This window comes from Ovis aries, chromosome 3 (genome assembly GCF_016772045.2).
Source record: "Ovis aries strain OAR_USU_Benz2616 breed Rambouillet chromosome 3, ARS-UI_Ramb_v3.0, whole genome shotgun sequence".
NCBI classification, from domain to species: Eukaryota; Metazoa; Chordata; class Mammalia; order Artiodactyla; family Bovidae; genus Ovis; species Ovis aries.
Genome location: NC_056056.1, coordinates 32,440,045 through 32,463,389, shown reverse-complemented (window position 1 = coordinate 32,463,389; position 23,345 = coordinate 32,440,045). Strand labels below are relative to the sequence as shown.

Genomic DNA, 23,345 nt, shown 5'->3' with positions numbered 1-23,345 from the left:
TGGTGGTCCAGTGGATAAGAATCTGCCTGCCAATACAGGGGACACTGGCTAGATACTTGGTCCAGAAGATTCCACATGCTGAAGGGCAACTAAGCCTGTGTGCCACAACCCCTGAGCCCACGCGCTAGGGCCCTTGAACTGTAACTGCTGAGCCTGTGTGCCGCATTTACTGAAGCTGGAGCGCCTGGGGCCTGTGCTCTGCGACAAGGGAGGCCACTGCAATGAGGGGCCCGCACATCTAGAGACTAGTCCCTGCTCTCCACAACTAGAGAGAGCCTCCACACAGCAATGAAGACCCAGTGCAACCAAAAATAAAAGTTAATTAATAAAAAAAATGTAGAATCTTTTGTAACAGATAAAACATAAAAAATATGAGTAAATGAAAGCATACCACTGTTGTTTATTGGGGATTACCATTTACTTCATGGGCAGCCCTGACTGCCACTACACACCCATGTCATGCCAACATTAAGGATTAAGAGGGCTGACTCCGGAGCTCAATTTCTAATCCCCATACTATATCTTCCAGCTCCATACACAGTTAACATACTTCTCTTTGCTCTTTTTATCTTAGACTGGAAGAGAAAGCTAACTTTCTTGCTTTTTCTGCTTTAAACTAATTTAACACAACTAGTAAACAATACGGCTATACATATTCAAACCTTGAAAACATCAATATGAAGAAATGATAATAAATTTTCATCTTTAGCACATTTCACTGCTCTCATGCTCAACAGTATTATACCTAATGTCTTTAATAGTTGAAGATTTGACGTTTTGCAATTATACTTCCACAGTATCAGTTCTATTAGACTGGTCAGTATGGCAGAAACCAACACAACATTGTAAAGCAATTTTCCTCCAATAAAAAAATAAATTAAAAAAGAGGAAATAAAAGAAACAGATGTTTATTGATTTATCAAATCATACTGAGAGATCAGCATGAAAATGGAAAATATTCATGGAGGTCTGGAAAAATCAGTATAAATCCAATTCTTTTAAGCTTTAAACTATCAAAATTCTAATCAGGACTTATATTTCATAATTGCAAAGAATTTTAGAAACTTCATCGAACTAAGTTACATTACTTGTTTACTATGGAAACAATCCAAAATAAGCTTTTTTTTCTTAATAAGCATTTAATGTTTCAAAATTAAATTTTAACATTAAAATACTTGAAAAATCTAACTTAAAATAACTGTTACAAAACTTTGAGCCTTGTCACTATCTTCCTGTAATGTATTTAAAACGTTTATAGCTATGTGTGAACAGAAGCAATGCTACCTTCCCCCTCATAATTTAGTGGGAAAGTGGCAGCCATTCTTTTTCAGGGCACTAAACAAACTTTTGTCAAATTCTATTCTTCTTCTGTAGCTAAATATATTGACCCAAAAAGCGACAGTTGCTCAAACTGTTTTCTATTCTAGAAGATGCTTTCCGAAAAAAAAAAAAAAAAAAAGAAGAAGATGCTTTCCGTCTCATCGCTTGGAATGAGAAAAGTGGTTATCTCAGAATTATTATTTTCTTGTTATATTTTCAGCTAAAGGTGAGAACAAGATGGGGGTAAATGTGGATGAGTAGCAGGGTAACGAGACAAACTGAGCTCACAGCTACAATCACACACACCTTGACAGAAGTGAAAGTGTAAAAAAGGTCTAATCTGAACGTTCCACCTGCAGGCTAGAAGTACATAATAGGGACCCCGAGGGAAACATAATATTGGAAGAGGGGGTCAGTGGATGCGCCCATGGGTACTGAAGACTCCACAAAAAGTACACCAAAACGGACCGTGGTCTACTTGGTATATCCGCACCGATGGACCTTGAACTAATCCGTAATTTCAGCTACTTCCAGCCTGGGAATCTGCCTTCAACAGTCAATAAATTTCTAACACTCGGCTACGAACCTAACAAATTTCTAGGTCCTGAACCCCACCCTGGGCACAAGGTCGCATGCTCCATGAAGTGTAAAACTCCGCCACCTCCCGCGAGGCCGCCTTCCTGCCTAGGGACGCTGCCGGGCCAGATCGCGCGACCCTAGGGAGCAGCCTCAGCTCTGGGGCCTGGTGATGACGTCACGCGGCCCCTTGCTAGCATCGCGAGACTCTCTTCTCCCTCCCCCAGTTCCCTACCCTCCCAACCGCCAGCGCCCGCTGCCAGGTAGCGGCGGGGATGGCGAGCCGCGGAGCCGGGGCGGTGACGAGAGCAGCGGTCCCGCCATTGGACGAGGAAGCCTGAGGGACGGGCCAGTGTGGTGAACAAGCAGAGACCGAGGCTGCTGGCCCCGAGAGAGCGAGGGCCATGGAGGCCAGCATGCCGAAGCGGAAGGAGCCTGGCAAGTCCCTGCGCATCAAAGTCATCTCCATGGGCAACGCCGGAGTGGGAAAAGTGAGTACCGCGCTGGGAGGGGCGGGACCACAGCGCGGCGGAACGACGTGCCGATTGGCTGGCAGGGCGGCCACTCAACAGCCTGGTCGCCCGGCCTCCTCCCCGCCCCTGAGCAGGCCTGGGTCTCCGGAGGGATATGGCTCCACGGGGAAAAACTCTCCTGACCTTTTTGACCTTTGGGTTGCCCCGCTCTGACACCTAAGAAAGTGTCTCGAGTGGCCTCTAACCGTTGACTACATCCCAAAGAGAGAGGAGGCCTAGGTCCTCATGTCAGATCGTCTGCTTGGACAACATATCTGCGTTCTGGGTGACCCGTACAGGACTTTGAGGTGGAGAATAAAAGTTTAGTTACCCCAGCAGAGCATAGGAGCTGATAACTTACTGGGCTGTGTGTGAGGATGGGGATTTGTAAAATTTACTCTGTAGATGTGGAGCCCAGAATCTACATTTCATTTGTAAGAGAGCGTAACTGATGCTGAAGTGTTTCACAGGGAGGTGCAGTGGATGTCAAGGAACTTGCTCTATTTTGTTTTGTGTTTATCTCTGATAGTGTCACCACATGCATTATCGCAAAGAAGTCTTAGATCCACTGTCTTTTTCTATGGTGCGTCTACTGGCTATCAGCTCTAAACTCTCCCGTAGTATTGGGGGTAGGGAGGGCAAGAGGTGAACGGAGGTCTTTATCCCCACGTGAATTCTAAGACCGCCTCTTCTTCATCCAAATTGTCTCTTCTTCAGGGTGAGTGGAAGCTGTTAGTTAAGAACCTTCCAAGGTCATCAAATCAGTGACTGAGACAGAATTAGAACCTGGGTCTTCACACTTCCATTGCAATGTTCTTTCCATCATTGTTTAGTCACCAAGACTTTTGCGACCCCATGGACTGTAGCCCGCCAGGCTCCTCTGTCCGTGGGATTTCCAAGGCAAGCATACTAGATTGAGTATTTCCCTCAATTTCCCTTTCCAGGGGATCTTCCTAACCCAGGGATCGCACCCGCATCTCCTGCATTGCCAGCAGATACTTTACCACTGAGCAACCGGGAAGCCCCCCTTTCCAATCATTATTTGCTGTCAAAATCAACTCCTAGTAGGATCTACATGCCCAGAGAGCTGTTAATGGGAGTGTTTATGCCAAAGACCTGCACGTAGTTGATGCTCAGTAAATGTTTATTAGTGTCTTTTCTTTCCATTTAGTATTATTTTGTATTGTTTATATATCTATGTATATGTATGTAGTAACATAGCTGAAAGTCAGTGATTACTGAATGTAAACTATGTGCCAGGCATTGAAAAGAAAAGAAAGACCTCTAGAAGGTCATATACTAAATACTAAACTAGCTAAGTGAGCATGCTCACTTTTAAAATTTTCCTGTGCTTAATGATTCAACTTTAGAAATAGCTTAAAATGTCCAGTGTCAACCACGTTCATGTAATACAGTTCTAGATTTATTAACCAGTGCAGTTAGGGAGAAAGAAATAATGTTTGAAATGCTGAAAAGGAGAAAGCAAAATTGCCATTATATGTTAATGATATGATTGTTTATCTGAAAACCCAAAGAGAATTAACTGAAAACCTATTAGAAACAATGAGACAAAATTAATATATAAAAACTTACAGCTTTACTGTATCAGAATTATAATTTTTGGACTATATAATTGAAAAACTGTTTTAATTTACAATAATGACCAAAATAAAGTGCCCAGGCTTAAACTTCAGAAGATATAGGTAGGTCCTAGGACCTGTTATAAAGAAACATTTCTATAGAGACATGCAATTACTTAGATAAGTGGAAAGGTATGTGTCCTCTTAATTAGGATCACTCCAATATTTTGGAGATGTCAGTTCTTTAAAATAATCTACAAATGTCACTCAGTTATAGTTAAAACATCAGTAGTTGTTTTCTTCAGAAAACAATAATAATATAAGGTAATATAATAATAATAAAAGGTACTAAAAATCCTTATGAAAAATTAAACATGAGACTAACCAAGAAAATTGAGGAGAAGAAATGAGAGGAAACTAACACTATCAGATATTAAAACATATTTTAAAGTTACTAAGCTTTTCCTATTGATACTGGAAAGTAAATACAGAGACATTAGTGAAACAGACTGGAGTCCAGAAATAAATCAAATGTATAAGGGAATTCAGTTTACAACAAAAATAGTTAAACTGGGAAAGTATGGGCATTTAATAATACTTTTGTTACAACTATTTACTGTTTGGTCGTAGAGTGGATTCCTTTTGAATGCCTTTCTCAAAAATAATTTTTTTATAGATGAAATATTTAAGTGCAATTAAAAAATGTTTGAAAAAAAATGTTTGCCTTAGTTATAAAAGTAAAACATACTCATTTTAAAGAATTTAGAAAACGTAGGAAGATATACAAATAAATAATTTAAGGTTAAAAAGACATGCCCTAGTAAATAATCCTTGGCTCAAAGGACAAATCAAAGCAAATGACAAAATAACTAGAAACTAATAAAGGAGAGAATCCATGCCAAAATCTTCAGGGCAAATTGAAAGCAATCCTGAAAGGAAAATGAATTATCTAACTCATTTCTAAAAAGGAGACATTAAAAACTAAAAGAATTTAGTAGTTGTACAACTTTGTGAATATGCTTGGAACCACTGAATTGTATACCTTAAAAGTATGAACATTATGGTATGGTATGACTGAATTTTCAAAAATAAAGGAACTTAAACTTAAGACAGAAGAAAAAGGGCACCAAATATGAGAGAAAGAATTCCCTGGAAAGGTTAATGAAAAAGAAAAATGCCTAAAATTTATTTTAAGAAAAATAGAGAAAGCAAAAAATTACAAGATTAGTACTGAAAATCACATTCTGGATGAAATTAAAAGAAAGATTAAAGAATACTGCATATATTCAGTTCTGTGGGAACATATTTCAAAATACAGAGAAAATGGAGAATTTCTTAGCAAAATATAAATTACCAAAATTGACTCAAAAGGAAGTAGAACACCCAAGTGACCATTCACACAAAAATTTGGAAAAAGCAATTAAAAGATTTACTATCCAAAAAGGTATCAGGATCAGATGGCTTCATGAAAAGTTTTATTTAAGCTTTAAATAACATATAATTTCAGTTACTTAAGTTATTCCAAGGCAAACAAAAAGATGAACAGCACTCCAGTTTATTTATATAAAGTCATGGTGACTTAAATAGCAAAACTTGATATAATCTCAATAAAGAAGAGTATATATACTATTTTCATATATGCATACAAATGCATAATTCCTAAATATCCATGAATAGAATTCAGCAGCATATCAAAAATTTTACTATTAGCAAGTAGGATTTATTCCCGGAATGCAAACTTGGTTCAACATTAAGAAGTTAATCATAATAATTTGTTTATATTCTAAACCCTTTTTCTGTTAGACGATGTGTCTTTCTTACCAGTTTTTCTGGTTTGAGGATGTTAGAGTTATTAACTTTTTGCCAGCTGTATGAGTTACAAATATTTGCCCCAGATATGTTCTTTTAATACTTGGTGTTTTGCCATACAATTGCTTTCATTATTATTTGTATATACTCAATTATGCCCATCTTTTTAAAAATTGAAATATAGTTGATGTACAATATTATGTTAGCTCCGGGTATGTTACACAGTGATTTGACATTTACATACATTATGAAATGATCATCACAAGTCTAGCAACCAGCTGTCCTCATATGAAGTTATGCAATAATATTATTGGCTATATTCTTCATGCTGTATAATACATTCTAGTGGCTTACTTCTTTTATAACTGGAGGTTTGTACCTCTTATTCCTGTTTACCTATTTCACTTCCCCATCCCCTACCCCTTCTGGCAACCACCCATTTGTTCTCCATATCTGAGTCTGTTTTTGTTTTGTTTGTTAAGTTCCACATATAAGTGAGGTCATATGGCATTTGTCTTTCTTTGACTTATTTCACTAAGCATAATACCCTCTAAATTTCGTTCATGTTTTCACAAATGATAAGGTTTCATTTTTAAAATGAAAAAAATAAAAATTAAAAATTTATTTAAAAAATAACAGTAATAGTCCATTATGTGCATATATATAAAATATATATTTATACCATATCTTCTTTATCCATTCATCTATGGATGAACACTTAGGTTGCTTCCATATCTTAGCTATTGTAAATAATGCTGCAGTGAACATCAGAGTTCATATATCTTTTTGAATTGGCATTTTTGTTTGCTTCAGGTAAGTACCCAGAAGTGAAACTGCTGGATCATATGGTTGTCCTATTTTTATTTTTTTGCCAAACCTTCATACAGTGTGTTCCATTGTGACTGCACCAGTTTACAGTCCCACCAGTGTTGCACAAGGATCCCTTTTCTCCACGTCCTAACACTTGTTATTAATTGTGTTTTTGATGACTAGCCATTCTTACTAGTGTAAGGTGGTATCTCATTGTAGTTTTAATTTGCATTTCCCTTATGATTAGTGGTGTGTTTTTATGTATGGTGTGAGAAAGTAGTTCAGTTGATTCTTTTACATATAGCTGTCTAGTTTTCCCAACACCATTTATTAAAAGTGGTGTGTTTTCCCATTATATATTATTGCTTCTTTGTCATTGATTGACCATCTAACTGTAGGTTTGTGTCTAGGTTGTCTGTTCTGTTCCATTGATCTATGTATCTGTTTTTGTGTCAATATCCTACTGTTCTGATTACTGCCATTTTGTACTATAGTTTGAAATCAGAGGGTATACCTCCAGCTTTGTTCTTTTTCAAGATGCTTTGACTATGCTTTTCTGTTTTTTTTTTTTTTTTTAATAATGGTTTCTGGGTTTTCTGTCTTGGTTGAAAAGGTTTTCAGATGTTCTACATATATTGTGTATTTTCTTCTGAAATTTTTATTGTTTTATTCTGAAATACTTGAATCACAAATTCACCTGTAATTATCACTTTTGTCACTTTTAAATTTTTCATGTATAATGGGATCTATTTCTGAGCTCTCTGTTCTTTTCTACTAATCTACTTGTCTATTCTTATGCCAATATAAGACCCTCTCAATTGATTTCAAACTATGTTTTAATACCTGTCAATGCAAATTCTCACCTCTTTCTACTGCCCTGTCCCTTTCTTGTTTTTTATATTTCAATTAGTTCTTCTCAGATAGCTGTTCTTTCATATGAATTTTAGAATAATTCTATCACCTGCCTCCTGAGAAATCTATATGCAGTTCAAGAAGCAACAGAACTGGACATGGAACAACAAACTGGTTCCAAATTGGGAATGGAGTAGGTCAAGGCTGTATATTGTCACCCTGTTTATTTAACTTATAGGCAGAGTATATCATGCAAAATGTCGGGCTGGATGAAGCACAAGCTGGAATCAAGATTGCAGGGAGAAATATCAATAACCTCAGATATGCAGATGACACCACCCTAATGGCAGAAAATGAAGAGGAACTAAAGAGCCTCTTGATGAAAGTGAAAGAGGAGAGTGAAAGAGCTGGTTTAAAACTCACCATTCAAAAAGTAAGATCATGGCATCTGGTCCCATCATTTCATGCTAAATAGATGGGAAAACAATGGAAACAGTGACAGACTTTATTTTCTTGGGCTCCAAAATCACTGCAGATGGTGACTGCAGCTGTGAAATTAAAAGACGCTTGCTCTTTGGAAGAAAAGCTATGACCAGCCTAGACAGCATATTAAAATGCAGAGACATTACTTTACTGACAAAGGTCTGTCTAGTCAAAGCTATGGCTTTTCCAGTAGTCATATATGGATGTGAGAGTTCGACCATAAAGAAAGCTGAGCACCAAAGAATTGATGCTTTTGAACTGTGGTGTTAAAAGCTCTTCAGAGTCCCTTGGACTGCAAGGAGAAAACCAATCAATCCTGAAGGAAATCAGTCCTGAATATCCACTGGGAGGACTGATGGTGAAGCTGAAGCTCTAATCCTTTAGCCACCTGATGCAAAGAACTGACTCATTGGAAAAGACCCTGATGCTGGTAAAGACTGAAGGTGGGAGAAGGGGACAACAGAGGATGAGTTGGTTGGATGGCATCACCGAGTCAATGGACAAGAGTTTAAGCAAGCTGTGGGAGCTGGTGATGGACAGTGAGGCCTGGTGTGCTGCAGTCCATGGTATCGCAAAGAGTTGGACACAGCTGAGCAACTGAACTGAAATTAGGGAGAAAAAAAGATTCAAACCTTAAGATTTTAATTGAAACTGCTTTTAAAAAGAAAAGTGCCTAAGAATCTACTTAAGAGGAATAGAGAATGCAAAAAACTCTCTCTATATTTATGTTATTTAACTTAGCTTGTAAGATCCTAAGGCCCAGAAACCCTGTTTCTTTATAGGGAGTGGTTATTCATACTATTAATTAAATTTGTATCTCTTTGAATACTTAGGACTAGTGTTTAAATTGTCTACTGGAGTTAAAGGACTTGCAGGTCCCTTAATCTCATGAATAATTTAGAAAAAGGCTGTATTTATTTTTCTACGATATTGTGAGAGAAAACATTTGAAAAGTGCTTTCAAGCTATAAAGTGTTTTTTAAAGTGTAGCTTCTTAGCAGTAGTCATTCCAAAGAAGTTTTTCCTTCGGTTCCCAGTGAGCTTATTAAGTACTTTTTAAAGCAGCTGTCCTATTTAATTTAGATTGAGGTTCATCAGGAAAGTGAGCAGAATAAGCTTCATCACCAGTGCATCAAGTAAATTATGTTTCATAAGTGCTAGGGATTGCTATTAATGTACAAGTCATTTTAAATCGCTCTTTCATTGGTACTGAGCTAATCACTCAGATATGAATATGCAAGATAAAAGGAGTAAAATACTTGAAGGTGCCTGCCTTCAAGTAGTTTACTGTCTAGCTGAAGAGATAAAATTATGTACAGGCAAAAGATAACAAGGCAGTGAATGATAACAAAAACATTGTATATTATGCCAGCCTGAGGAACTCTGCCCATGGCAAAGGTCATGAGGAAGGAGGCTTGGCATAGGCAAAGGCGTGATCAAGCCTCAGGAAACCCACTGTTCCCGAGCATCTAACCCCAAAACCAGAGTCTGTTTTATGCTCTCACCTACACCTCTGACTTTACAGGGGGCTCTCCCCCATAACCGTTTCTCTTGGAGAAGGAGTAAACGCGCAGCTCCAAGGCAATAAAAATTCCTGGGCGTGACAAGAGTGTTTCAGCTTATGGACTCCTCTGAAGGTTGTCTAGCCTGCCTGTATAGGTTGGTCCGGCCACATGTGATTGTTTATAGCCTCCCAATCTGAGAGGCACGAGATGTTTTAGACTTACTAAAGGCAAATTCTTTTGGGGAGTTGGAAATTATTAGTATAATGGGTTGGTTAGGAATTATATTGGTGAAGGGTTTTTCATTTGTTGTGTCAATAATTGCTGCTAATTCCCTGCTCTGGGTGGGACAAGAATGTCTCAGGTCAAACCTCTCTGCTGACAGACTAGCTTGTGTGACAGGATTATCCATATTCCTGCCACATGATTGTTTACTACCTCTTAACCATAAACAGCACAGAGAGTTTTGGAGTATTTTGAGAGTCTTAATTAGCATAGGACTTTTTCTTCTTATTGAGTCAATGATTGCCGCCAGGCCTCCATATCCTTAGGCACCTGGGAATATATTAATCAATGTATTTGGACTATAGAAAAGGAAATATGATAGTTTTTGATGTTAGCAATACTAGACTTTTTGAGTTAATGGATTTTCTCTTTTGTAATAGATCACTATACTTTGTTATAAATCACTGTGTCCTTGCTATGTAAAAATGTAACTTTATCATATCTTAAGACTAAATAGATCTTAAGGGGAGCATTGGTGAAAGGATTTTCATTTGTTGGGCTGATGTTTGCTGCTAAATCTCCATGTTCCCTACCCTTATGATGAATATAACTAGCATATAGGAGAAATAAGTATTAACCTTTAAGCATATAGGAGAAATAAGTATTAACCTTTAAGATTAATCCTGTTAACCTTGGGTTAAATAAATTCCTTTCTTGATTGTAACTCACTACACCCTCACCCTATAGGAATGCAACTTTATTTGGAGGGTGGTTCCTGGTTTAAGAAAAAACACCCTTGGAAGAAATAAGTTTTTTGGTTATCAGAAAGAAAGGATCATAAAATGTCAGCAGGTCTCACTCATGGCCAGAAGATGATGTAATATCCCTAAGACCTTTTTTTTATACAGTTATGTGAAGCACCTGATTTTGATAAAGGTCAGGACTGCTGACCCCCGCGTGACTCTGTATTCATCCCTATGTGTAACAAAAGGTATATAATCAAACCCAAAAATAAAGAAATTGGATCAGTTCCGGAAAGACTGATTCCCCCATGTCGCTTCTTTCTTGCTCCCGTTTTTCTGGCTGAATTCCCATCTGGAGCATGGATGCTATTCCACGTAATCTAAGTTATTCAGCCTCTTTTTCTCCACTGATCTTCCTACTACACTATCCATTTGTAATCTCTCTATATCTGTGATTAAATATGTATTTTTCCAAAGATGCCAACTCCGTCCCCACCTTCGAATCACCCTGGATCCACCGGGGCTGGACCCCGGCAATATATATTTATATATACATCTATATACACATGTAGTTTATGTTGGAGGAGTTCAGATGTAGGCAAGATCTCTTATAACCAGAGTGCTTAGGGATAAGTAAGATTTGGAAAGAAGGGAGAAAGCTCCTTCCAAATAGGAAGGAAAGTAATGACAAGAGTCAGGAAGTCAGGCCTGGAGTTTGACAGAAATGGAGGATTTATATTAAAAGAGTTTAGACAAAAGACAGATTAGGGTCAGATTATAGAGAGTCTTGAATAATGGACAGAGGAGTTCGGATGTTGAACTCTTGGCAGTGAGAAGCTGCTGAAGATTTTTAGTTAGAGAAGTGAAATAATGTTAGCGGTATGCAGTGTTGGTTGAAATTGGGAGGGAAAGGAGGCATAAAGACCAATAAAAAATTTCCTGTAGTTGTACAGGAGTAGATAATGAAGACCTAAACTAAAGTGGTATCAATGGGAATTAGAACGAAGAGAAAGATCGAAGAAACAGTCAAAAGAAGATTTAGAAAAACTGAGTCAGATATGACTTTAATAATTTAATCCTCTGTAATTGGGAAAATGGTATTATTAACGGAAACAGATGTCAGCAGGATGAGCTGTTTGCTGTTTTTATGTATAAGATTAGTTCATATTTGGACACATGGAATTTGTAGAATGGTTGGACATCTAAGTAGAAATTAGTCTAGTAGATATTTGGAGATGTGGATCTGGTCTGGGGAGGGAGGTCGAGATAGATATTTTGGTGTTATTATCAAAAGTATGTTGGTGTTATTATTGAGTAGAAGAGGTCTTCAAAAGAAGAGAGAACAAGGATTGAGCACTAAATTGAAAACATACCCATATTTGGTATTAAGGGAAGAATTTTAAAATAATTTTTCTTTAAAAACTTCACCTTTAGTACTTGTTTCAGTTATTTTATAATTTCGGCTTTTGAAAAAGCTTTGTCTCATAGGGGTAGATGAAGAAACCGTAATGAAGAAATGTGCTTATTTTTTATGGATTCCAGAGTGTCTTTACTAAAAGCTTTTTTTTTTTTTTTTTTTTTACCTTTTTAGAGCTGTATTATAAAGCGATACTGTGAGAAGAGATTTGTGTCTAAATACCTTGCAACAATTGGAATTGACTATGGAGTCACGAAGTGAGTACATACATTGTTTCCTTGGGCTTGTAAATCACATAGAAATCCAGAACCCCTCTAAACTGATCTGTCTTGAAATAGAAATTCTGAAGATAAGTTGGTACAGAGAGGAACGAGACCTTTACAGACAGCAGTGATCATGTCATTCGTGCATCATGGAGCACGTTCTGTTCGCCAGGCCTTCTAAGTGGGATGTAGGGATTGGTGATGGGCAAGTCAGCACAAAGCCTGACTGGCAGACGTGGCTTTTCAGGAAGCATGTGTCTATGTAAGCAGGTCCTGTTAGCAGGTGTGTTTTTAGGGAATTTTGAAATATTTACTCCAAGAATTTTAAATATTCTATGAAAATTTTTCTATCAGAGAACTTCATTTTAGTGATCTTTTTATAGCCTTTTGAAATCTAGCAAAAATGGTCTGGGAAGAGTGAAATTAGGTATCAGTGGGGATTTATTTGAAGGTGGATTGAAGATGGGTTGAGCTTGGGGACACAGAGTCACATTAGGAGGGAAATACACCATGGAAGAGTAGAATGGAGGTAGATAGCTCATCTCCAGAGAGGGAGATTCAAGTGGCCAGTATTCTGACCCCAACCCGCCCCTCCCTTCTCTCTCATTACATTCTCGCACACTTAACTCTCCATGCACACCGAATTCGTGCAGTCATACTTTTCTTTCTCACTGCCATCCTTCATTCTGTCTGCCTGAAATGTGCTTTCCCCTCATCTCTCCCCCTGTCAATCTCCTCAAGCTCTAAAGTATACATGTTCCCATGAGACGTTCTGAACATCCCCTTTATCGGTCAGGACTCATTTTAGTTGAAAATGACAGTTGTATTAAAATTGTCTGCTATTCATAGGTGTTAGCATAAATTGTCTTGTCTTATTATTTGTATGTGTTTAATGTCTCCTGCTAGATTATGAGCTCCGTGTCAAGAGGCTATTAGAATAAATAATCTCCAAGTGCCTGGTACAGTGCTAGTATACAGTCCATACTCAATAAATAATTATTGTTAGGTAAGATACAGCTAAAGAGGAAGTTTGCGACATTAGAATATGAGGGCAACATTCAAGAAGGTAGAACTACAGTGGTGAGGGGTATCTGTACTTCAGGGCACAGGATTTCAGTGATATGGTAGTATATCCTGTTTAAGGCAGTTTTGTTTTGAGTCCATATTAGTAGCTAATTTATTTACCTAAGAAGCGAGAGTTACCATGTTATGCCATAGAGCTGTGGTTTATTCAATAGACTATAGTCATCTCACTATCTGAGGAATATTGGTTCCAGGACCCCCTGTGGATACCAAAACCTGCCAATGTTCAAATCCCTTATATAGAAGATAGTGTAGTACTTACTATACACATTCTCTCAATACTTCAAATCTTCTCTATATAACTATAATACATAATAGAATGTAAATACAATGTTAATGCTATGTAAATAGTTGCCACTTTGCAGCAAATTCAAATTTTGCTTTTTGAAATTTTAAGGGTTTTTTTTTCCCTGAATATTTTTGGTCCAAGTTCAGTTGAATCTATGGATACAGAACTTGCAGATACAGAGTGCTGCAGATACAGAGTGTTGATTATGCTCTGTTTTTGGTTGAAAATTTTTTTTTGTCCTTTGGTGAGGAAGAGGATATGGTTGACAGAAACCTAACTCAAGTCAAAAAAAAAAAGGAGAGAAAAAAAATGCTATTGATCCATTCACGTAATCCAATCATGAGGATATAGCTGGGTCTCAGAGATCCCTGGAACTAGGGAGGGATTTCACAACATGTCTCTCTCTACCTTTTGGCTCCCTCTCCACAGCTGCTAGTACTTCTCAGGCTTTCTAAAACTAATCTCAAATTTAAAAATCCCAGTCCATCAACAGATGAATGGATAAGAAAGCTGTGGTACATATACACAATGGAGTATTACTCAGCCATTAAAAAGAATTCATTTGAATCAGTTCTGATGAGATGGATGAAACTGGAGCCGATTATACAGAGTGAAGTAAGCCAGAAAGAAAAACACCAATACAGTATACTAACACATATATATGGAATTTAGGAAGATGGCAATGACGACCCTGTATGCAAGACAGGGAAAGAGACACAGATGTGTATAACGGACTTTTGGACTCAGAGGGAGAGGGAGAGGGTGGGATGATTTGGGAGAATGACATTCTAACATGTATACTATCATGTGAATTGAATCGCCAGTCTATGTCTGACGCAGGATGCAGCATGCTTGGGGCTGGTGCATGGGGATGACCCAGAAAGATGTTATGGGGAGGGAGGTGGGAGGGGGGTTCATGTTTGGGAATGCATGTAAGAATTAAAGATTTTAAAATTTAAAAAATAAAAAACTAAAAAAATAAATAAATAAATAAAATAAAATTTGCAATCACATAAAAAAAAAAAATAAAAAAAAATAAAATAAAATAAAAAAAAATAAAAATCCCAGGGAAAGTTTTGATTGTTCAGGTGGTGACAGGCATCTTTCCCCAGCTCTGTTAGCTGTGGCCAGCAGAGTGGCATCAAAAAAGAAGATGGGAGAACCCATTTAAACCACAGATGGCAGGAGGAGGAGAGACACTCTTTGAGCAGTCAAAACAATGGAAGCTCACTCCATCCTTCAAATCACAGTATGCTTAAGAACTACTTGCAGAGTCTGTAAAAGTGAAGATTCCCAAGCCTCATCCAGTAAGATTCTGATTTACTGGGGCTGAGGTGGGGCACAGGACTCTACAATATAAACACTCTCCCCCTCATTCCATAATTATGATTTAGGTGGTCTTCAGGCCACAGTTTAGGAGAGCACTGGCTTGAGGTATTGAATTACCGTTTTTCTTAAAGTAATATCCTCTGTCAGACTTCTGAAGTAAACTGCCCTGTTTTGAGTTCCAATTTGTAAACATAATTTATGTTTCTTCCTGATTTTATAAATTTCAGTTCCATCCCTTGTCAGCTGCTATGTGACAGAACTTTCTGATAGGAGTTGTTATATAAGATCTTCTCCAGAAGCTCTCAAACTCTTAAATATTTTGTTTTGTTTTGCTGTTCTCACATCCTTTTATGAGACAGATCCTGAATTCACAGTTGTCAAAATGAAAGCAAATGTGCATCTTAGAACTGATGAAATATGGCAGAGAATTCAGGACTGAAGAAATCACGATGAGTAGTGGTTAGTCTGATTTAAATATACAAGTAATATAAAACAACTGTAGGAATTATGGTTTCAGAATAGAAAGTACATGTTATAAACTTGGACAGGGAATTATAATCATAAACAAAGTAGGAGGTAATATAGAAACAATGAGAGTACGTGCTATTTCCTTGTAGTCCACAGAGGGAGTCCTACCAATGCTGTCTGAAGCACGTTACTTAAAAAACAGAACTCTAATCTGTTGATTTATTGTTAATAATCTCTATTCTTAACCTTAGAGGAATCTTTTAGGAAATGCTATTTCTGTAATGAAGAACATTTATATTTAAAACTCAGTAATTCCCCCCAATTTACTTCAGTTTCTTTTTCTTTCTTTTGTTAAACGCAGTGAAAATTAAAATTTTCTTTTATTTTAAATTAATATAATCCCAATTTTGTAAAAAAATATTGATGTTTATCATTCTTATCTGTATATAAAAAAGAAGTCTACAGTGATGCTCATCTGTTAATGAAGGTTTTTCTTTCTGGGTAGTAGGCTTTGGGGTTACTTTTAAGCTTTCATCTTTGTACTTTTCTTTAGTGTTTGAGTTATTTATAATGTTTCATTGATTCATTTTCCAGTAGTGATTTTTCTCTAGAAAATAAAAGGACTAGGAGCAAGAATGGTATGAGGTTAGCAGTAGTTAATTCTAATGTGGATGGTTGTTATTTCCCTTTTCTTTTCTCTACTTCCAAATTTCTGAAAACAGATTGACTGTTATTCTTGCTCAAGTGAAGATCATAAGAAAGTTGAAAAAACATCATTAAAATAGTAATACAACTTTGTACTATTTATTTGTACCATTTATTGTACTGCATGGTAACAAGCACAACCAGTAGTAATTAAGATGTCATACTAAGTGAAGTAAAACATTTTGTTTTTCTTCATCTTGCTCCTACTGTCCAGATAAATTTGTTTTAGCAGCACAGTAATAGCTACCGTTTGTTTTGTACGGGGTATAGACTGAACTGTTGTGGTAAGGTGAAGCTAAATGGGACTACTTGTTCTAAAAAAGCCTCTTTTAAATTTCATACACATAACCTTTTGAAATTCATAAGCAACATAAATGATATTAACATGAGTACAGAAGCCATGACCCACTTTGGGATTGTTTTCATTTGAACATTTCAGGGTACAAGTCAGAGACAGAGAAATCAAAGTTAACATCTTTGATATGGCTGGAGATCCCTTCTTCTACGAGGTAAGAAAGCCTTTTTGAGAAAAACCTATATCCAGTATTGTCAATGGGTTGAAGGAATGCTCCTGAATTATCAAAACAACCAATATTCAATTCACGTGTAAAAATAGGTAAATTTAGCCAGTGTTTGTGCCTTAACTTAATGGACATCTGTTGGTCTTTCGTACTGTCTCCTTAAATAGTGGTAGGAAATTTTGTTGCTAATCTTTCAAACACTTAGATAAGACATTTTAACCTTAAAAAGATTGTTGCTTTTCACTTGTGCCTTAGCCTAGAACACGAAAAGATAATTACATTCATCCTGAGGCTTAGGAATTCAGAAGGGAACCCTTCGTAGCCGGATGCTAGAGGGATTTTCCAGGGCACTCCTCAGTCATGTGTCCTCTCTCCCCAGAAGTTAAAGCAGCTTCACTTCCTTTCATCTGCCTATCAGTCCTCAGTACTCTCAGAGTGAATCTCATGGCCATTCTCTTTTGCTTTTCCTCCCTTCTGTTTTTCCTTTTCCATAAGGAGTCTCTTTACTCTTTCTAGTTTGGCCATTTCATTTCTGCTTTTGTCTTTATTATTTCCTTCCTTCTGCTTCCTATGGATTTATTCTACTCTTCTTGTAGTGAAGAGAGCTTAGGTTATTGATTTGAGATGTTCATATTTTCTAATGTATGAATTTGGTATTATAAATTCTCCTCCCAGCACTGCATAGCTGTATCCCACAAATTTTGGTATGTTGTATTTTCATTTTCATTTATACACTTCTTTTCAAAATTTCCCTTGATATTTTCTGTTTGACCTATGGATTATTTAGAAGTATGTTGTTTAGTTTCCAAGTGTTTAGAAATTTTCCTGTTATCTTTCTGTTACTGATTTCTAGTTTGATTTCAGAGAACATACTGTGATCAGAGAACATACTGTATGATTTCAATTCTTTAAATTTTATTGAGGTTTTTTTTCATGGCTCAGGATGTGGCCTGTCTTGGTAAACGTTATGTGGGTGCTTAAAAAGAATGTGTATTCTGCTATTGATGGATAAAATTTTCTATAAATATTTATTAGATCCTTTTGGTCAGTTGTGTTGAATTCTTTTATATCCTTGCTTTTTTTCTGTTTATTTGTTCTGTTAGTTGCTAAAAGAGGGGTTTTGAAGTTTCCAGCTGTAACTGGATTTGTCTATTTCTCTTTTCAGTTTTTGCTTCACATATTTGCAGCTATCTTGTTTGGTACATATACATTTAGGATTGCTTTGTATTCATTATATAATGTTGTTATTGTATACTGTCCGCCTGTGTCTCTGATAATTTTCTTCCTAATGTCTATTTTATCTGATATTAATATAGACATTTCTGCTTTCTTTTGATTAATATTTGCATGATACATCTTTTTCTATCTTTGCACTTTCAGCCTGCCTGTATCTTTATATTTGAAGTGACTTTCTTAGAGGATAATACATAGTTCAGTCATTTTTTTTTGAAGTATTATGCCAATTTTTTGTCCTTAGCCCATTTATTTTTCTGTAATTATTGATATGTTAGGGCTTAAGTCTACTATTTCATTTTTTGTTTTCTATTTTTTATTTCTACTTTCTTTTTCCTGTCTTCCCATGGGTTACTTGAATGCTTTCGGAATTCCATTTTGATTTGTCTATAGTGTTTTTGAGTAAATCTTTCTGCATAGCTTTATTGGTAGACACTCTACTACACTACATGTTATCACAGTCTACTGTTATTAGTTTAACAATTTTAGTGGGGTGTAGAAACTGTTCCTCCTTTTATGTCCCTTTATCCTCTCCCATTTATAATTATCTTCAATATTTTGTCTACATACAAGAGAACCACAGTAGTATTTAATTTTTGGTTAACTGTCAAACATAATTTAGAGAATGAGAGACAAGGAAAGCATATTATATTCACTCATATTTTTGCTTGCCCTATTCTTTCATCTTTTGTTGTGTTCCTATTGCAGGAAGGGGGGCCCCTTCCAGGGCCCGAAAGGGGGCTCTTGTCTAACACTTGGAAAGGAATTGACTGAGGAGACACATGTGCTGACAAAGCAAGAGACTGTACTGGGAAGGGGTGCCTGGGTGGAGAGCAATAGGGTAGGGGAACTCAGGAGGACTGCTCTGCCACATAGCCTGCAGTCTTGGATTTTATGGTGATCGGATTAGTTTCCAGGTTATCTTTAGCCAGTCATTCTGATTCAGGGTCCTTCCTGGTGGTGCATGCATTGTTCAGCCAGAATGGATGCCAGCGAGAAGGATTCTGGGAGGTAGTAGGACACGTGTTGTCTCCTTTTGACCTTTCCCAAATTCTTCCAGTAGGTGGTGGCTTGTTAGTTGCGTGTTCCTTACTAGGACCTCTTGTTGTGAAATAACTCACACAAATGGTTATTATGGTACCTGGCCAGTGTGGGTGCTTTCAGTTAGCGTGCCTCCCCTAACATTCCAAGGCTGCATCTATTTAGAAGACTCCTTTAGCCATTCTTTTAGTGTAAGTCTGGCGGCAACAGATTCTCTTAGTTTTCCTTGATTCTCTTAGTTTTCCAAACATTCCTTGAATGTTTTGGTTTCCCTTTGGTCTTGAATAATTTTTTTTTTATTGCAGGTATGGGATTCTGGGTTGATATTGTTACCAGACCAAACTTGGGTCCGCTTGCCCTTGCACAGTAAATTCAGTTCTACTGACAATGGGTTATGGTGAAGGAAAGTACAGTGTTTATTGCAGAGTGCCAAGCAAGTAGCTGGGAACTGCTAAAACACAGAACAAAACCCCAAATTCCTAAAGGGTTTTTCAAAGCATTTTTAAAGGTGAGGGAGGGAGGGTTGCAGGGTATGACATCAGCTGTTGCACAATTCTCTGATTGGTTGATGGTGAAGTAACAAGGCAGGGGTTGGCATTCTCTATCCTTAGGCACCAGTAGGTCTGGGGGTGCTTCTTGCTCTTGGTCATTAAGTAGTTCATTTCTTCCACTGGTGGTGGTTTTAGCATCTGTAAAACAGCTCAGGAAGTGTGCATCAGATACTATTATTTAGGTATTTAAAAGAGGAGCTATAGCAGAGGATGTGGGGGAGGAGTCTGTCCTGAAAATGCTTCCATGGGGTTCTGCTCAGTTACAATTTTTCTTCTTTCTTTTTTTGCAGCATTTGAAAAATAGTGTGCTTCTTTCCTCTGGCCTCATGGTTTCTGCTGAGAAATCTGCTGTCATTTGAAATGTCTTTTCCCCCCACTTTGCTTTTTTAACATCGTCACTGGTTTTTTAATATAAGATCAGGTCCATTTCATCTTAAGCTTAGAAATTTCTGCTGTAAAATTGTTTCAACTCTGCGTTAAGAAAGCAGCAGTGTTTTAAGCATTGTATTTCGCGGGAAAAATAGTAAATATCACAGAAAACTTCGTACTTTGCTGTTTACTCTAATTTCTCTTGAACTGTGTAAAAGTTCTTTCATGTTATATAAGAATCATTTCTCCTCGTATGATTATTTTCCTTTTCTTTACTTATATTTCCTTATCATTTGTTGTTTTCATGCCAGCTCTTGTACTCCCTGAGCCTCTTAACCCCAACAATTTCAACACTCTCAGGGAAGAATGGGGTTTCTGACTGAAAGATTTATTGGGAAGGTTAACTTAATTACCAATAGGTTCAGAGAGATGTCATTTTCTTTTTTTTCTTCTGACTGCTTTCATGGTTTTTTTCCTTTGTCTTTAGTTATTAGAGTTTTAATTATGATGTCTATTGGCATGGATTTCTTTGAGTTTTTCCTGTTTGGGGTTTTCTCAGCTTCTTATATCTGTAGGCTTCCATCTCTTGACAAATTTGGGAAGTTTTCAACCATTATTTCTTTAGTACTTTTTCAGTGCTACCATATTTATCCTCTCCTTCCTGGACTCTGATCTTGTTATAGTGTCACAGGTTCCTAAGGCTCTGCTCTTTTCCTTTTTTCTTTTCTTTCTTTCTTTTTTTTTTAAAGTTTATTTCCTCTCTATTGTTCAGATTAGGTAATTTTTATTATCTTCCCTTCTGTTTCACTGATTCTTTGCACCATCTCCTCCATTCTGCTGTTCATCACAACTCCTGAGCTTTTTATTTTAGTCATTCTGTTTTTTCAGTAATTAGTTTTTCTAAAATTTCCACTGTGCCTTTGCTTGAGTAGGTGCAGGTAGATAGATAGTGTTTTCCTGAGGTGTCAGTTTGGAGGAGAGTGGTTATCATGTAAAGTTCTTTGTCGTTCCTGGTCTTTCACTAAAGAGAGCAGCCTTTTGTTAGGCTTTTATTGGTCCAAGTTGTACTTTTGCAGCTCTAAATTTTGGATACATGAGGAAAAGAAAACCCGGGAAACTCACTGCTGTGTCATTCCTCAGGTCCCAAGGTCCCTTGCTTGTCTGCCTTCTTCTATCCACTTTCCAGAGTCTTTTTATGTATGAGATATATAGATATATAGATATATATATGGTCCAGAATTTTACTTCTGCTTAGAGGAAATAATAGGGAAAAGTACATCTACTTCATCTTGCCAGAGGAAACGTAATTTAATGACTATTTAATCTTCCATCTTGTGACACCCAGATATTTAGGTAAAATGAATTCCTTTTGATTGTGAAGCCTTATAATGGTTATATCAATTTCACAAGTGTAGAATATTGTCAGTGAAAAAGGCATGGAGGCTCTCAGTGACCAGAAGTTTGACATAGATTCTGACTATCAGAAATGCTAACATTAATCTTAGGTTACACCAGAGTTATGTGAGTGGAGAGTCAGGAGATGCCCGAGAATCACTGTGTCCAGAGTTCTGTCATCATAGGATCTCTTTCCGTAGCATTCCTGATTGATGGCCGTCATTCATCTACCAGACAGCAGCATGCCAGTTTCTGTGCTGCAGACTGAGAATACACAACCCCTGTTTTCACGACACATAAACATGTCAGAGAAGACACATGTTAAACAGAGGACAGAATGCTTGGGAGCACTTAGTACCCACACCTAGCTTATCTGGGAAGACAGGAAATCCTGTTGAAGGAAGCAGCATTTAAACTGGGTGCTGATGGAGAAGTAAGAGTTATGTAGGTTGGTGGGAATCCAGGGACAATATAAGTCACGGGACAGTTTTGAGTGGTGCAGACCCCAGGAGTTTGAAGAGTGATTTTCTTTAATGATGGGGTCTCACCCCTTCACAAGTTAATCCTTTAGAGTTAAAGACTCCATATTAACAACTTCTCTGTTGTGAAGCTGCCTTCCTTTGACTTTTGCCTCTGATTCTGGCCTTGTTTTTGAAGCAACATAGACTGAGGCTGTGCTTCTACAAGAGACCTCCTAATATTTGTTAATTTGCTTCTTTCAAGGTGAAACATTTTTTATTCTCACTACCGCATCCTGTTGGATAACCCCTAGTGAGCTGACAGGGAGCTGAGAACTGAGCACAGCCTTCCAGATACTGTCTGACTAGTGATGAAGACTGAGTCTTCTGTTACTTTCTGTCATTAGACACTAGAATCTTACTAATGCAGCTCGCAATTTCAATAGCTTTTTTTCAGCAGCTCACAGAAATAGAAATATAATTAACAGAAGTGCCTTAAAATCATCACTTCTGAAGTACCTTTTCTCCAAAGAGCCTTGATCTCTCCTTTTTTGTCAAATGTTTGCTGTCTATAGCTCAAACCCTCCTTTTTGACAAAGCCAAAGCCATCATCTTTCTAAGCCCTCAACTGACCAGCATACCCCATTGCTCAGCACATGCCTAGTGAAGCACCCACGTTCATCCTCGGGGTCCCAGGCTTCCTCAGATCCTTAGCACCTGTTCTGTGTTGGAGCTTCCACTGCCACCAGTCCAACCCACCAGGTTAACCCAAAGGACCTCCTGAGAAAAGATGGTCCCTCAGTGTGTCAGGTAAACTGATCTCAGAGGGAAGTGTCAGAGAGGGGACTACCGCCCAAGAGAAAGGTGGCCTGTGTCTTGCCATGAGTCTTGTTTCCCCTCGCATACACAACTGAATCCTGGGGTTTATTGGAATGAGTTAGTGGGTCTATAATAACTTTCTGAGGCCTGAGTGATATTAAACTAACAGCTTTCTCCAACCTACAGGCTTGAAAAGTGTGCCATCTCTGCTTTAAAGTTCAACAATCCTAGTTCCCTTAGCATCCTATTTAATTGAACTGTGGATTAAGTCTGCCAGGACTCATAGTAGACTGCTCTTTGGGGAGATAAGAATAATAGGATTCTAGGGCACCACTGAGGCATCCACGTGGACCTAAGGATACTCAGGTTTGAGGTAATAAAGTCACTTACTCAAGGTAACATAGGTAGATAGTTGCTGAACCCAGAATTGAGCTTGAGTCCTTTGAAAGAGAAATCCATTGAGCTTTTTAAATTCTCTTTTTATACACAAATCTCACTTTGGACAGCATGATCTCTGCTGTACTTTACTATATTTCTGCTCTTTGCTATAGCACATTCAGCCATTTGATTAAACAAATATGTGTCAAATATTTTTACCTGCTAGGCCCAGGGACTGACACAAAGGTGATATGTGCCTTCACACCACTTATAGTCTAGTGGGGAAGACAGCTAGCTATGCCACTAACTATGAAATTAGACAGGAAGTGACATGAGTGCTCTTAGAAGTACAAAATGCTGTGGTATTCCAAGGGATATAGAGGTTGCATTCTGTTTTGCAAGTGGAGGGGACCAGATGGTGAAAAAGGGAGAAGAAAAAGCTACATGAAAGATACAATATTATAGCTTGATCTTGGAAAGTGGAAGATGAAGAGGTGTCCATTTCCAGGTGGAATTAGGAGGGCATAGGGCAGGTTTGGGGAATGAGACTATCCAGTGTGAAGTACAGGAGATGGGTTGGGGGACAAGGCTGAAAAGTGAGTGGAGGACTGTTCA

At 37.6% G+C, this 23,345-nt stretch overlaps 1 protein-coding gene across 2 annotated transcripts in view; it reads left to right on the top strand.

The window, feature by feature from the left end:
* Positions 1-2,121: 2,121 nt before the first annotated feature.
* Positions 2,122-23,345, top strand: part of DNAJC27 (DnaJ heat shock protein family (Hsp40) member C27) — a 38,688-nt gene continuing 17,464 nt past the window's right edge. For both annotated transcript variants that reach the window (XM_042245872.2, XM_004005728.4), the window contains exons 1-3: positions 2,122-2,387; positions 12,003-12,085; positions 16,405-16,474. In XM_042245872.2, the coding sequence (XP_042101806.1) occupies positions 2,301-2,387; positions 12,003-12,085; positions 16,405-16,474 (240 nt within the window). In that variant the 5' untranslated portion in view covers positions 2,122-2,300. The remainder of the gene's footprint in view (positions 2,388-12,002; positions 12,086-16,404; positions 16,475-23,345) is intronic.